Genomic DNA, 18,084 nt, shown 5'->3' on the forward strand with positions numbered 1-18,084 from the left:
AGGCTGTTTGTGCAGAAGCTGTTTGCCTAGTGGATACGGAGGCACCTCTAAGAAATGCCGCTTTATCGCGGTGCTTCCAAAAGCACACTTATTGATTTTTTGATGGTTTGCTTTAATCTCGCGCTCTCTCTCTCTCTCTGACGTTCTCTGCGCCTGACGGAAGAGATGTGAGCAGAGGGGCTGTTTGCTTAGAAGATACTGACGCTCCTCTAAAAAATGCCGTGGCAAACTTAAAAGCACACGTATTGTTTTTTTGATTGTTGGCTTTTCTTTGCGATCGCTCTCTCACTCTCTCTCTGAAATTCTCTGCTCCTGAAGAGAAGAAGATCTATTTGCATTCTTTTAATTGTGAGAAAGAACTGTCATCTCTGTCTTGTCATGGAGCACAGTTTAAACTTTTGACTAAAGGGTGTTATTTCATGTCTAGAGGGCTCTAATAATGTTAACAGTGTGGGAGAGTTTATAAGGGCTTAAAATATATAAAAATAACTACACAAACATATGGATTCTTCTTCGCGGATTTATCTATCGCGGGGGGTTCTGGAACGCAATCCCCGCGATCGAGGAGGGATTACAGTACTTTGGTTTACTTCCATCCATTGACCTACTCACTATCCAGATTACTGTCAAACATGGGTTGCTAATAAAATAGCAGCTGCTTCCCCATGCCCATTTAATTCTTTGGTTACAGTAGGTTTCAGCTTCCTACTGCTGTCTGTCAAATCCAATTCAAGCTAAACTGAAGAGAATTCACTTGTAACCATCAAAAGTAAAAAAAAAAAAAACTTGCCACAAAACAAGAAGTGACTTAAAGGAATACTCCAACCAACACTTATATTTTTTATGTTATATATCCCATGTATTTTGTAGTGATGGCCAAAAACAGTATAATCTCATGTTTTCATGCAGAATGCAGTGGAAATTATGATAAAATAGGAGTCAATAGTGACCAATGCTGGAAAATAGCATCCAAATGTGAAAAAATCTCAAATTGACAGTGTTACATAATTCACATGTCGTTATCTAGCCGTATGCTCAACGTGCAAGACTTTTTGGATACAATATTAGTAAATAGGTACTTCCAGAGTAATCAGCATACATCATACACAGAAAACTTAAGTCTTATAGGAATGACTTCACACAGCTCCCTTTCATTTGTTAGTCAAGAGTTAAAAAGTACATTGCAATCTAGCAACTCTGCTCAGTTTACTTTGCTTTTCTATGTTGTCCCCTTGATAACAGCTTGCTTTATTGTGGCTGAGACGCCCATTGCTAAAGATTCTGAAAACAAATCAAGCAAAACCAAACAGGGCCATTTTGTGCTTTTCGTTCAGTGCAAGAATTCACTCACTTTATGGTTTGACTCTTCCTAAATGACTTTGATTAAATGGTTCAGTTTCTGAGGAAGCTCCATACTTTTCCACTTCGGTTGAACCTTGTAAGAAATTTAGAACAGTTATACTTGAAGTCTCTAGGGCAATTAGGTGTTAATATGCTCTCTTTTGTGAAAAGCCATTGCTTTGCCATACGGTTCCCATGGAGTCTTGATCCGGGTATGAATCAAATCAAGAGGAAGCTGCAACTTTGGACTCCTTGTGAACAGAGGGAGACTTCAAATTAGCACAGAATAGAATTGAAGCACAACCAAACAAAGGCTTTGGATCAGCTCCTATGTAACCAGCTGTCCTTTTAAGGCCCACTTTTATCTCCTGTTTGTTGTGTTCCCTTATGTACCACCTGGCAGCTTTTCACATCCCACAAGATGTAATAGATAGATAGATAGATAGATAGATAGATAGAGATACTTTATTAATCCCAAGGGGAAATTCACATAATCCAGCAGCAGTATACTGATACAAAGAAACAATATTAAATTAAATAGTAATAAAAATGAAAAAAATTAAAATACAATTAATGTTAGCATTTACTCCCCCGGGTGGAATTGAAGAGTCGCATAGTGTGGGGGAGGAACGATCTCCTCAGTCTGTCAGTGGAGCAGGACAGTGACAAAAGTCTGTCACTGAAGCTGCTCCTCTGCCTGGAGATGACACTGTTCAGTGGATGCAGTGGATTCTTCATGATTGACAGGAGTTTGCTTAGTGCCCGTCGCTCTGCCACAGATGTTAAACTGTCCAGCTTTACTCCTACAATACAGCCTGCCTTCTTTACAAGTTTCTCCAGGCGTGAGGCGTCTTTCATCTTTATGCTGCCACCCCAGCACACCACCGCGTAGAAGAGGGCACTGACTTAACATTGTTTTAGAATGATTATATAAGGTTTGACAATTCACACTGCATGTTCAGGACAAAAACCAAGCCATGAAGACCAAGGAACTCTATGCAGATTTCTGAGATCAAATTGTGGTGAGGCATAGATAAGGGAATGGGTATAAACCATTCCTAAAGCTTTGAGCACAGAGGCCTCATTAATTGAGAAATGGAAGTTGTTTGGAACCATCCTAGAGAGTCCGAATTGAATAAAAAAGCAAGAAGGGCCTTGGTCAGGGTGGAGACTGAAAACATAATTGTCATTCTAGCAGAATCTCAGCAGTCCTCTGCTGAGATGGAAGAATATGACTGAAGGATGACCATCTCAGCAGCACTTCATCCAGCAGGTGGTTATAGTAGAGTGGCTAGATGGAAGGGACTCTCAAGTAAAAAGAACATATGGCAGCTCCTTGGACTTTGCTATGCAGCATTTAAGGGATTCCGAGAACACAAGGAAATAGACTCACTGGTCTAATGAGACAAAAATGTTACTTTACTATCATCCCCAGGGTGAAGGGAAGTGGTGCTGCCAGTAATGCTATGTGAGTGCACACAACCTCAGATTGGGGCAGAGGTTCACCGTTCAACACGACAATGACCTGAAGCATACAGCCAAGACAATGCTGGAGTGGCTTCGGGACAAGTCTCTGACTTTCCTTGAGTGGCCCATTCAAAACCCAGACTTACATCCCCCCACATAGTATCTGTGGAAAGATGCAAAACTGAATACCTTTCTGACAATGCTTTCACTTTGTGTTACTGAGGGTAGACTGATAGGCAAAATGGAAAATGTATACATTTAAAATTAACTCTCTCTCTTGAGTGTGTGTGTTGGTATGTACATATACAGTGGTGTGAAAAACTATTTGCCCCCTTCCTGATTTCTTATTTTTTTGCATGTTTGTCACACAAAATGTTTCTGATCATCAAACACATTTAACCATTAGTCAAATATAACACAAGTAAACACAAACTTCAGTTTTTAAATGATGGTTTTTATTATTTAGGGAGAAAAAAAATCCAAACCTACATGGCCCTGTGTGAAAAAGTAATTGCCCCCTTGTTAAAAAATAACCTAACTGTGGTGTATCACACCTGAGTTCAATTTCCGTAGCCACCCCCAGGCCTGATTACTGCCACACCTGTTTCAATCAAGAAATTACTTAAATAGGAGCTGCCTGACACAGAGAAGTAGACCAAAAGCACCTCAAAAGCTAGACATCATGCCAAGATCCAAAGAAATTCAGGAACAAATGAGAACAGAAGTAATTGAGATCTATCAGTCTGGTAAAGGTTATAAAGCCATTTCTAAAGCTTTGGGACTCCAGCTAACCACAGTGAGAGCCATTATCCACAAATGGCAAAAACATGGAACAGTGGTGAACCTTCCCAGGAGTGGCCGGCCGACCAAAATTACCCCAAGAGCGCAGAGACGACTCATCCGAGAGGTCACAAAAGACCCCAGGACAACGTCTAAAGAACTGCAGGCCTCACTTGCCTCAATTAAGGTCAGTGTTCACGACTCCACCATAAGAAAGAGACTGGCCAAAAACGGCCTGCATGGCAGATTTCCAAGACGCAAACCACTGTTAAGCAAAAGAACATTAGGGCTTGTCTCAATTTTGCTAAGAAACATCTCAATGATTGCCAAGACTTTTGGGAAAAAACCTTGTGGACTGATGAGACAAAAGTTGAACTTTTTGGAAGGCAAATGTCCCGTTACATCTGGCATAAAAGGAACACAGCATTTCAGAAAAAGAACATCATACCAACAGTAAAATATGGTGGTGGTAGTGTGATGGTCTGGGGTTGTTTTGCTGCTTCAGGACCTGGAAGGCTTGCTGTGATAGATGGAACCATGAATTCTACTGTCCACCAAAAAATCCTGAAGGAGAATGTCCGGCCATCTGTTCGTAAACTCAAGCTGAAGCGATCTTGGGTGCTGCAACAGGACAATCACCCAAAACACACCAGCAAATCCACCTCTGAATGGCTGAAGAAAAACAAAATGAAGACTTTGGAGTGGCCAAGTCAAAGTCCTGACCTGAATCCAATTGAGATGCTATGGCATGACCTTAAAAAGGCGGTTCATGCTAGAAAATCCTCAAATAAAGCTGAATTACAACAATTCTGCAAAGATGAGTGGGCCAAAATTCCTCCAGAAAAGACTCATTGCAAGTTATCGCAAACGCTTGATTGCAGTTATTGCTGCTAAGGGTGGCCCAACCAGTTATTAGGTTCAGGGGGCAATTACTTTTTCACACAGGGCCATGCAGGTTTGGATTTTTTTTCTCCCTAAATAATAAAAACCATCATTTAAAAACTGCATTTTGTGTTTACTTGTGTTATATCTGACTAATGGTTAGATGTGTTTGATGATCAGAAACATTTTGTGTGACAAACATGCAAAAGAATAAGAAATCAGGAAGGGGCAAATAGTTTTTCACACCACTGTATGTGAATAACTTTACTTTGCTCTAATTCATGAATACTGTACTTGTACTAATGTTGAACTCAAATTAATTTCTGTAGCATTTACCATGAAAATGCAATAGGATTTAAAAAAAAACAAAACAGAAAACAGCATTATTTATTTAACACACATTTATTAAGAAAGTAAAAGAAATTTAGATACAACAAAAATAATGCAAAAGCTGTTCTGTAACTTAAAGGAAACTCCTCTAGTAGACACAGTAAAAAAATCTGAGAAAGTCTGAAAAAAGAAATCAACTTTCATCAATAATTTAAAACAATTTTTTTAAAACTGGAAAAACATCCAGTCTTGTTCTAACCAGCAGACAGTTAATCCTAGTCTTAATGCCAGCACTAAGATATGTCATTACAGCACTTGTCACAAAGAACGTTCAGAAATTTAATGTTGATAAAACCAACAACAGGAAGTGATTTGTAAATTTTAGACACTCTTCAAATGTCAAATATTATTGATGGCTTATGTTGTTAATTTTTGAATAAGATTACAATATATAACAATAAAAAAAACTTGAAAATTACAAAATCTCAAAGAGTAGGTAAATGCCTGAAAAACATTGGTTCTATACATGCAATGTCATGGGGGAAAATGTGACTGAAGATGCAGTAATATAGTTGTTGACAGTAGTTACTATGTAGCTATCCATCATTTACTTTTACATATATCAAGTACATTTTATATAGAAAAAGCACCCTGGTCTAAGAAGGCGGCTCTTGAAAGATCTCTAGATGCATTTTTCTGAACCTGTATTTCACCAGCTAAATAGGTTTAACAGCTTTCTTCATTAATTAAACCTTCACTGTATTTATACTTGACAGTAGTAGTTATACTGTACAGCTGAAAAATTCACACTACTTTTTGACTTGATTTTGTACAATCTGCTTGACTGAGTCCGAGAGCCCTTTAAAAACACAAAAAGACAAGATATATATTTGCCTGGATTAATTCACTACACTGTGATCACGATTGACTTTGACATTTGTTTTTCTTGATGAAATTTTTATTACAAAAAGAGTATGACTCCAGCATAAATCAAAATAAATCATTTAAAATATTTTATTTTGGCAGATAAAACAAATTTATACAAAATCCAGGAAACACCTTTGAGCAGTCCTGTTTATATTACAATTCTGAAGGATACAGTGGCAGAGGATAACTGCTCTAATTAAACTAAAATAGCTGCTAAATGTACAGGCAATTTTTTTTTATGTCAACACTGTTATTATTGGTGTCTGTCATGCTTAAGGTACACTATGTAAACTATTAAAATTCTCCTGGTGGAAATAGCTTTATGATGAAAATATCAGCTATGTTGTATCAGTAAATGTCTTTATTATAAAAACACCTTTGTTAAAGTACAGTATGTGAAAGTTCAAAGCCCCCACTGCAGAAAAAGTTGTTTGTTAGAAGCATGATTTAACAGAGCATCCACTTTAACACTGCATGTACTAGAAACTCCCAGTATACAGAAATGCAAATTAAAATTTGTAAATTGTCATATTAATGATAAACCTGGTGTATTTCATTTTTTTCCTTTTATATTTACCGAAATACACATTTTACAAAAGACCATTCTGAAACAGGCTACAAGTCCAACACAGGAGATACATCAGTATATATATATATATATATATATATATATATGTGTGTGTGTGTGTGTGTGTGTGTGTGTGTAAAAAAAAATATAGAATTTGTAATGATTGAGCAAATCCAATTTGAGTATTTTACATTTTTTTAAATGCATGATGCAAACAGTTAAATACATTTAGTTTACAGAGGCAACCCGCTACACCACATAAAAAAACTAAACCGTCTTAGTTGACAAATATACCAGAATCTTAGAATACAAGAATAAAAATACCGTAAAGTATTTAGAAGTTAAAAGCTAAACCACACAGAGGCTTGTTTAAAAGGCAAAGCTGACACAGAACACTATAATCTCATAATTAGAAACGTATTTGACCTATATAAAATATAAATCGTCCTGTAACTAAAATGCTAAAACTGACTACAACACAAAGCTTTACATGACAAGAAGGGCAAATTTTTGGGGGGCAGGGCACTTGCATAGGAATAATGCTTACAAAGGATCAAATATAGCTATATGCATACACTAATTAATGTATAAATTTTATCATTAGCATAGTGCAAAAATGCTGGCAGCAGGTGCTGACTGCTCCCAGCCATTGACCAGGAAGAACAGGATGATTACTCTCCATAAGCCTTCTTGATTTTGGCCTCCAGTAAACATGTCAAATAGGATTAAATGCTGGTTGTTAAAAATGCCTGAACAAAGACCCAAAAAAAGATGTCTTTGGCATTGGTTAGCGGAGCTTCATGTCATCTCCACCTGTCATATTAGTCCCTGGACTAGGGTCTGTCTGCCTTCTTGCCTGAGGAGAGAGGGGGAAATAAAAAAAACAAAAAAAAAAAAGTTAATTTTTGAACTATAAAGGAAGTACTTAAATAAGAAGCAATATTACTGAAGTTATAATTGCTTGAAATGTTTAAATACAACTATAATAAGAAAGGTGCTCTCCGAACAATCATTTCAATCCCAAATGACAATGACAAATTTAAAAATATAAAATGGTATGATTACTTTTATGCAGAAACACAAATAAATAGAATGAAATCAGCAAACCTTCCTCCTTTATGTAACTACAAAACCTTTCAATCATTAGTTCCTGTCTATTGGGTGGCTAGCAGGAGGCCAAGTCACCCAACCTCCAATTCTTACAAAAACTGATGTCTTTTTTCTCTCTTTCTTCCTTCGCATTCCTTTCTCTCTCCTTGTGATTTTTTGTAATACTTTTGACTACCCTGGAACACCCTGTTGGTAATACCACTCTTTGCTACCATCTCACTCTCTCATAGCACTTTTATAATTAATTGTGATATTTACTTTTAATATTAAGTACTGCCCACATCATGAGATAATTGAGTATTTTATTCATAGTTTACCTTTTACAATACTACTGTGGAATTGTTAGAACTGCTACCTAACAGCCTCAGGAGATTGGCTTTGAATTCTGCTTACTAACTCTTCTTTTAGGTCTATGCAGGGTTAGAGGTAGGGTTTGCACTGTACTACCTATTCTAAATTAGCCTAATGTAAATGAAAGTGCTTACAATGGACTGGCATCCTAACTAAAGTAGGGTCTTGGCTTGTGCCGTATGCTTGCAGGATAGGCTACAGCTGCCACAAACTTGTAAACAGATCAAGTGGTTATGAAAATGGGCGAATGAATTGATTTATTTTACTTGTTTAGATTAAGACCAAACTGCAAACCAAACTGGTAAAGAGCTGCTAATCTGAATGCATTACAGCACAGTATAGGATCCAAAATATAAGTCAGTTTTTTGCTTAAAGAGCAGACTCACAATTTAAGAACAAGGTTGTTCAGAACACAGTCTCTAGCCAAATTTGTATCAGAATTGTACCTTTTACAGACAATATTACTTCCACTTATAAGCTTTAATGAATTAAGTGAAATATTCACAACATATCTGAAAAGCAAGTCTCAAACAGTTTGCAATGTAAACCTCACAGAAAGAAAACATTTTTATGCAGAGGTGATAGCACTAGTGTCTATAACCTAGAAAATGGGAGATCCTGGTGATTAAAACTGCAGCATTTTCTGTGAATGCAGAAATTTACTGTAATTGTGCTATAAGTAAAGCACTAGAGAAACTTTACAATGGGAAATTTCAGAGATGCAACCGCAATGCTGGTTCACTAAGCATACATATAGACACTAAGGTAACACAGTTCACATTCCAAACATCTATATATACACAGTATAACACTAAAAATGGATATGGATCATTTTTTGATTCTCAGTGATATCTATGAACAATGCATCACTCTGTCAATACCTCTGCATAATGTACAACTGATAACAAACCGAATCAAGCTATAAAAAAAAATTTAAGTACTTGCAACATGATTTATTACACAGTCAAATAACCTTGCATCACAATGTCTGATATAAAGACACAAGACATGTATTTGGCAGATGAAAAGGTAATCAAGAGAAAAAAGACATGGTGAATGTCATTCAGAGAACTCTATGGAAAATATTTTGAACTAGGTGACATATTATACATTAAGTACTTGTACATTTTCATTATCCATAAAAAAGACGCAGTGTGACAGCATGACACAGAAAAACATCAATAAATCTAAATCTGCAACTGCAACTAATAATTCATACAAAATTTGTAAAACCCAAGAACTAAATACGGTGAATTGCATGAGTGGCAGGAGGAGAACTTCACCCATTATTCAAACTAACCAGTCTTTCTTATATTCTTAATATTCCATTATTTGAAGGAAAAATGGAACTGTGATACAGATTAGCTTAAAGGAAGAAAACATGAAATATGCCTTCACCATCATTACAAAGTCTGTGTACAAGTTCAAAGACATGCAATGTACAAAAATGAACCATAGGAGGTGCTAGGATGCTGTTTAAAGCAAAATATGAACTTGCATTCTCCAAATTAAATAAATTCCTTCCAGAACTCATTTTTTTTACTGGAAACATGCATTTTCTCTAACTGCATTGCTATACATGTACGAGTACACAAACTGGAAATTTGATATAATAGCTCATTATCCATTTGGTGTGCAATCTAGTTGTTAAAAGGTTTCAGTTGTTCAAACCATGATCAAGACTACGTAAGCAGAAGTCTCATCATACTGTATCTGTTGAACAATTACTCACTGTCTTCATCACCATGAAATGTGCACACATTTTTATATATGCATACATTACACCTTTATCCAGACTTTTTCATCCATTACACAACAAACGAACGCTGCTTGGAATGAAATGAATATATATAAAAGCTAATTGCTAATGTATTCTAGCTCCAGCCTCACATGTTTTGGGCATGCACCAAATTAACACCATTCTGGAAAAAAAAATATTTGAATGCCTGTCAGACAGCCTTGATGTCACAATTGTCCCTAAACCATTAACAGCGGTGTTTGGTGTACTCTCAGATGGACTTAAAGTAGAGAAGAATACATTGATTTTAATTGCCTATACAACACCACTTGCATGGAGACTTACCTTGCTCAACTGGAGAACCCCAGCCCACCTGTTATAAGTCAGTGGGTAACTGATGCTCTTTATTATTTTGAAACTGGAACCAAATTAAATTCTCACTTACAGGATCTATGGCAAGATCTATTTGATAAAACTTTACAATAAGCATTTATATCGGGGAAAAGGATATTCTTCCCTTTTTGCCGTTTTAAAAAATTTGCTCTTGTTGTTAGCTCTCCTTTCTTTCTCTTGGGTGGAGGTTGAAATCTGGTTTGTTAAGTTTCACTTTATTGCATGGAATGTTGCTTTCTTCAAATAAAATCAATAAATAAAAATAAATGCTAATAAAATGAGTAACTGTATTTATTTGACACTAATTAAAAACAACAAACAAATCACGTGCAAAATAAGACTGTTTATATTTACAATGTTAGCACTGCTACAGTAGGTTACATAAAGTGTTCATGGTCACATATTGCATCAATGGTGGGTACTGAAACATTAATCTTTTGGCTTCCAATTAAATACCCCAAAGGCCAAACTACTTTTTTTATGATGATTAGCATATACAGTAGGTGTTAAACAAAAGTCCTGCTTGCCCATACCACACCATTTAGTGCCATTGAGCAATCAAGAAAGATTTATTTGTTTTATCTGAAAGTAAAAACCACTTCAACGTGACATGCATTATTTTTTAAATGTGTATCTTACATTAAATATTCATATCATTTACTGTACAGCCACTGATGTGATTTTTAAGTATAATAATATTTAATTTAAAAATGACCTTGTGTGCCATTTAAAGATCTGGTATTTGCAATTTAACAAGGCAGACGTCCAAACAGTGCTTCATCTAAATGTTTGAAAAATAATTCAATATAAATGTATATACAAATTACTTAATGATAATTAATGCCCTACATTCTAATGTTATGCCCATTGATATTTTTAAATCAAGATATTTTTATATTTTCTTTAAACAACCATGTGGATTGGTTTAATTTTGAATTATTTCCTGAAATACTTCTCATGAAGAAATGGTGGTAGGGTAAAACACTTTAAATATCATCTACCTGTGCCCTATGAAAGTTACAAAGTAATGAAAACAGCAAAACAGATGCATCTTACAAAAATATATGTATTTGTGTAAAATGTATTAATAATACTATCAAGGAAAATGCTAACAATGCACATGTTTGTTTTTTGAGGTAGACATATAAAAGCTTTGGAGAAAAAATGTTGAATCATAATATCGTGACTTAAAATACAACAAAAGGACAGAACTGGGAGTTATATTTCCTCCTTTAAACAGTTATAACTAGATACACAAAATGATGGCCACACTATGATGCTGTCATTAACCACATTTTGCAGGGGAGATGGTGCTACTTGGCTGATGTGCATTGTTAGGTGGATGTCAGTCTAAAAAGGTCCATGTTGGTCTCATCAAACATAAGACTTTATCTCACAGTGATGTTTTTAAATTCTTTACAACTATTACAGGTTTTTTTAGCCAGGGCTTCTTCCTTGCCACTGTTTCATAAAGGTCCTTTTTGTGTAATGCTTTCACAGTATTTCTGGGTTAAAACAAGGGAATACCAAAATGTTTAATCAAGAGTCAAATTAAAGGAAAAAGGTTTGGCCTTCAAATTATCTAATTGTTAAAAAAGTGAACTGTCTTCCTGTTTCACATTTATGATGGTTCAATGCTGGGATTTTATACTGGGAAATAATACAAGTAAGACATTCTTCATAGAAAAAAGAAAATAGTAAAATTTTTCTTGGGTATGTACCAAGGTTATTATAGTTTTGCCTTTTTATATTAGTTTTTACTTGTATATTTTTCTGACCTTACTTGGAAATTCAGCTTAGCTTTCCTTCATCATGTATTTTTAGTTTTAATTTAGTTTTTATTTTACAAAGACATTTATATTTTATTTTTATACATATTAGTTTCAGTTTTAGATTTAGTAATTATAGTATGGTTAAAGAGTTACTATGGAGTTTAGTTTTTGTGTCACAATGAGACAGAACTATACACTTAACAGGATATAATATGAATTTAAGGTTAGTGGAAGCTTGCTATACTACACAACACACTTTGTTATTTGTTTTTGTTTTGTCTGATAAAAACAAGCATAATCAAAACCAGGTACTGAATATGAACAATTTTACACAATTTTATAATTTTTACATTTTTTTCTATGTCATTCGTGCTGAACAAATCTGCGCTGACTGTTGGCACTTTTTTATTTTCCTTTTATTGTCCAGAATGGGCCAATTTGTAATGAAAACTAGGTGAATTTTAAGATGTGGGTTTTTTTTTTAATGTAAATGTCTACAACATATCCTTCTCCAACAACAATGTGCTTATAATGAGTACCTTCAACATTTCATGTAAAAATCTCAAACACTGGGCTTTGTTATTTTCTATCAGCTATATTGATCTCTGATTCAATTTCAGGCACAAACAATTTATAGACAGAATTTTGCACCTGCAGGCCTGGAAAGATATAAAACAATAAGAAAACAGATTCTACTGTGTTCTGACAGGTGTGACCATGAAAATCACGGGGGTTAAGGAAGAACAGGGCTTGAATAAGTGTGCAGACCCCACCTAGCTGTATTGAGGGAAACAAAGCAAAACAAGCATGTAGTGTGAAGGTAAGGGGCATTGAGACTTGAATAGCCCATGTATAAGAATGGTAAACCCTTAATGAGCAGAGCATAAGCAGGTAATAAGAGTATGGATAGGCACAAAATGACAGAGATAGCGTCTGAGTTTAAGAACAATTTATACATTATCTAAACCTGTTTATCCAGAGCAGGATCACAGGAACCTGGAGCAAGGCAGGAAAAATCCCTGGTATACAATATATATGATACGGATGATGTTAAGAACAAAAAGAATACGACATTTCAACTGATTTGATGAGCGAGAGAGAGACACACACATTGAAAAAATGGGGACAGATATTTTAAAGAATAATTCTGCTCCTGGATTATTTTCACAATATCAGGTATTTTGAGCTGTGAATATGAACTAAAAAAGATAAATTAATAAATACAGAATAAATACAAAAACAAATGAGTATGTTTAGCTTTTCACCACTTGGCAGACTCTCTTCCCTCACCTACCTATAGTTCAGTAGAGACATTGCCAACTCAGGAATTTTACAAGGTTTGTATCACTTCGTTGTTAAATGACGTTTTTAAAGCAAAAGTGATTGCTCAGCAAGAATATGCTGATCTTGTATGATGACTTTGTCAGTCTCTCGATCAGTACCATTTTATTTTCAAAAATCGGGAGTGGTCTCCCTTAGACTTTCTCGAGTACTCAGATATGGGGATGGATATTCGAGGAGTAAACCGCAAGACAATGATTATATTATGTACATTAAAGAACCATCAAGAACAAATCAAATCAAATTAATAATATATTGAACAATTATTATAAAAGTAAAGTTGAATAAATCAGACTCTGCAGCTGCATGAATAAATATATTGAGTATGTGTTCAGTACCACTTCCGGTTAATGGATTTGGCCCAAAGGTTAATACAGATCTACAGTTTTGGTATAACAACCACATGCCAAATTTCATCCATCTATCTAGTTGCGTTTTTGAGATATCGTATTTATACACACACACGCACAATTCCAAAAAACAGTATTTTCTGATTCGGGGAGTTCTAAAACGTCAAGATTAATCAAAATTTTGAGGTTGAATTTTTTCATGATTAGTATGCTTTTTCTATACTTTGTATACTTCCGAGTATGAAGTGGCAGGTGAATTACTGTCAACAAAAAAGCAGGCACCTGAGAAATAAACTGAAACGTTACTCACTCGTGATTTTTCTGTCCATACGGTAAAGTTTTTGTTGCACATTACGATTTCAGGCGTTTGAATTACATCTTGATATACAACAAGTGCAAAGAAAGGTGTAAATCGCTTTCTATTCCACACACTTTATACGCGTAATCAGCTTGCTCTGTCACCGCAAATGTAGTGTGAGCAACCTCCCTCCGTCACCAGTCACCGATCACTGGATGAATATGTGTGGGGCGGCTCGTGGTGGTTGGCTTTCAGTTTTAGAGTTAAATGTTATAAGGGTTAAAAACTAAGAGCAAGAAAATTAATTCAAAAATGAAAACAAAAATTATGATTAGTTAAATTATTGTTTTTTATTTCAGTTAGTCTTTCCAGCTACTTTAATGGTTTTGTTTAGTTTTAGTTTTTCATTTCAGTTTTGTTAATTATTTTATTTCAGTTTCCGAAAAAAAAAAAAAAATTTAATAATAGTTTCAGTTTTGATTTTAGTTTTCATTAACTATAACAACCTTGGTAAGTACATTGTTGAACCATTACTGACATCTATACCAACCATAAATCTTTTAAAATAATTTGAAATATTTGCTAATTCCCACCTTTCGAAAATTATCGATTGGTATCAAATGAGATGGGAATGATGATGAAAAAAACTGAGGTTTTTACACAGTTTCCTGATTAGATTATGGTCTGAACTCTCTCTTGACAACACAAGGATATCTTTATAATTTTATGCAACATCAGTGTTGCTTTCCCAGTGGTTTTGAATTACTGTCATGTTCAAACACAGAATTATTTGCATTTATGTTCCATGAGAGGGGCACACGTTTTTATCCAGATTTCTAAGCAGAAGATCCTATTCATTTTTCCCATTTTGATGGGAAGCATCCTCATAACATGGTGCTACAACATCTACCATATGTCTAGGATAATGTGACCTTCATTGTCTTAAGTGTTCTATCTGTGCCAAACACAGCCAGTAAAATCCAGGCCAAATATTTCAGTTTTAGTTGCATACAAATGAGAGTTTCCATTTAGCTGAAACACACACTATGTGATATTTAACTAACCAGAAAGTTTTTTTTTCCTCTAGCCAGTGTCTGTACTTTGCCACTCACTCACCAAGCCACTTTCTGTGGCATATCTTGGAGACTGATCAATTAACATCATGGTTGACCACAGCAAAAGATTTCTGTAACTCATTCATAGCCACAATTTCCCCTGCGATCTGTTAACTAAGTTTAAAAAGACAACCTGACCTAGAAAGTGTATGATTCCCACTTTCAATGTGGACTCAACTGTTGAAATATTTTGACATTCTTCATTTGACTTTTCATCCATCCATCCATTTTCTATCCCGTTGAATCAGAAAAGCACAAAACCCTTTATTACATTGCTACAGGAGAAAAGATTTAATTTAATTGATCTTGGAGTACAATAGGAGACGTCAAATGGAAAAAAGATGCTGAGCACCAAACAATTTTTCAAATACTATTTGAAAAGATTACAAGTTTTTATCTATGAAATATTATTTGTGAAACTGCTATATGCTGTGAGATGAATACAGTGCACTTTAAAATAAAATTTCTAAGTTTTTGATATTTCCTATTTTGGAGGCATTTTAAAATTTGGGTAGCCACCTTGGAAAGCATAACAGCTGGACTGAAAGCAACCAAGCACAGCTCATGTTTAACTGCCCAACATATTAATATCTTATGTGATGTGTAGTTGTGTTACATTAAATTAAAACAGACATTCAGTCTTTGATCATAGTTTTTTTTTACTCTTTCATTTTCTCAGTATTGCTTTATACTACAGACTATACCTATATATATATATATATATATATATATATATATATATATATATATATATATATATATATATATATATATATATATATATATATATACTATATATATATACTATATATATATCTATACTAATAAAAGGCAAAGCCCTCACTCACTCACTGACTCATCACTAATTCTCCAACTTCCCGTGTAGGTAGAAGGCTGAAATTTGGCAGGCTCATTCCTTACAGCTTACTTACAAAAGTTGGGCAGGTTTCATTTCGAAATTCTACGCCTAATGGTCATAACTGGAAGGTATTTTTCTCCATTAACTGTAATGGAGTTGAGCTGCAATGGCGTGGGGCGGAGTTTAGTGTGACATCATCACGCCTCCCACGTAATCATGTGAACTGACTGTCAGCGCAGTGCGTAGAAAACCAGGAAGACCTCCAAAAGCGCTTAAGAAAACATGCATTATATAATTGAGAAGGCAGCGAAACAATAAGAAGCGGCGAGTGACATATACTACCATATTCATGAGTGTTGCTACCTCGGAAAGAAAGCAAGGTGTAAACCTAAACTTTAAATTAAGTTCATAGACAGGCTACGCTGGCGTTTCACATGCCCACAGGTAATGCGGGATACAAGTTTAATGAGAGGGCGAGGGATATAAGCGAGAGTTTTGATCACTTTGTAACTAAGTTAAAATTGCAGGTGAAGGGGTGTGCTTATGCAAATTCGAGACACTGTGTTTGTGGGGATTGACAGTTAAAGGCGGGTGGGAGTCACGTCATCATCTCCCCTCCCACCTCATTTCGCTCTGAGCTGAGCTCCGCGGCTAACGCAGTCTTGCAGAAGCAACTTTGTGACGCTGCCACTAAATACTCACAGAAAAATCCACAAGTTAATACACACTCTGTCTCTAGAGTTTCTTCACACTGAATCCTCCAGGCACTACTTAAAAAAGGTTACATTGACAATCGTGTTACGTTATTTTTAAAATCTTTCCTTTTCTTAGCACAAGCACAGCTGAGAAGCTTCGATGCATGTGCTCCATAACGTTAAAAATAATGCATTTAATCACACTTTGCATTACAAGCAAAGGGAGCTTTTGTCAATGCATGATTTCCTGGTACACGATTACATTGATCAGCGCATCCCGATTCATTTTACCCTCGCACCACCTTAGTTTGAGAAGAAGTATGAAAAATATGAGGTTAACACAGAAAAACAGATCACCAATTCAAGCTTTATGAATAATCGATTAAGCCATCAATAATTGTTTTGGTAAAGCCATCCTCCTTCCATTTTATAATTTTTCCGCCACTAGCCATGATTAAATGAGCGGTAAAAAGTAAGAGCAAAGCGAGGTGACTTATTTAGGCAGGAATATATATGACAGCGTCACGTTATTATTAAAAGGTTTCCTTTTCTTTTTCATTACTTCTTTAACACACTACTTCTCTGCTGCGAGGCGCAGGTATTTTGCTATATATATAATATATGAATTACCTCCAAAGAGCTGAGACTTTTGATATCATGAGCGTGTGTACAAAACTGGGGTCTCCTGCCCAGCAAAAGTCGAGCAGCCAGCGCGTGCATAGCTGTGCCGGCCTTTGAGACGCTGACTGCCTTAAGTCAAAGTGAGCACTTTTAATTTTTTTCTTCCTCCCCCTGCGCTATAGCCCAGACAAGTGCAAACACGGGACCCCTTTTATACACCACGGCAAAATAATATTAAGGCGATTCACACTTTCTTTTGCATATCGATTATGAGGTCCTCAGCTCGGATTATGAAGATACGCACAGGAGTGAAGGACTGACAGTGCCATCACAGCCGATTAATGGCGGGGCGTCTCACCAGTCTACACAAGACCCACCGCGACTGTCCCCAAAAGGCGATCATAACGTCAGCGAACACATCTCTCTATACTATATAAAAGAAAAAGGCAACTTTCCTTTCTTTACACCTTTTTCCTTTTATCCCAAACCAAAGCCTTTCTCCTTAACACTGCAGAGGACACAAAACTAATTTTCTTTAAATGCGGTAAGGCACATTACCAGAGGCACAGATTTGAGCGTTCACATAGAAAATGTAATTTCTATACCACAGCCGTCGTGTAGCGCCTTTCAAAAGGGATCTACTACCAAGAGATGATCCATATACATTTTAGCTGCTGTTAGTTACTTACCTGTTGTGTTACACAGTCTTTAAAATGTAGTTTACCCAAACCATTCCAGTAGTGCTCAATGTACCTCCATCCATCCATTTTCTAACCCGCTGAATCCGAATACATGGTCACGGGGGTCTGCTGGAGCCAATCCCAGCCAACACAGGGCACAAGGCAGGAACCAATCCTGGGCAGGGTGCCAACCCACCGCAGCTCAATGTACCTGTACTTCTTAAAACGTTAATGTTTTACTGTTTAATAACTTATAGACTATATTTTATTATTTTTCCCTTGCACTCAGTGACCAAAGCTATACACACACACACACACACACACACACACACACACACACACACACACACACATATATATAATTTGTGTGTGTGTATGTATGTGTGTGTATGTGTGTGTGTATATATATAACAACAATCAAGCTGTGAGAAAACAGTAAAAGGAGGCGTGTCAGGCGTCATGGTAC

The 18,084-nt window shown here is 35.8% G+C and overlaps 1 protein-coding gene across 1 annotated transcript in view; it reads right to left on the reverse strand.

The window, feature by feature from the left end:
• Nucleotides 1-5,786: 5,786 nt before the first annotated feature.
• The window catches only part of cbfb (core-binding factor subunit beta), an 85,139-nt gene continuing 72,841 nt past the window's right edge, over nt 5,787-18,084 (reverse strand). Inside the window, exon 6 of the mRNA XM_039763001.1 lies at nt 5,787-7,151. Coding sequence (XP_039618935.1) covers nt 7,083-7,151 — 69 coding nt within the window. The 3' untranslated portion in view covers nt 5,787-7,082. The remainder of the gene's footprint in view (nt 7,152-18,084) is intronic.

This window comes from Polypterus senegalus, chromosome 9, assembly GCF_016835505.1.
Source record: "Polypterus senegalus isolate Bchr_013 chromosome 9, ASM1683550v1, whole genome shotgun sequence".
Lineage (NCBI taxonomy): Eukaryota > Metazoa > Chordata > Cladistia > Polypteriformes > Polypteridae > Polypterus > Polypterus senegalus.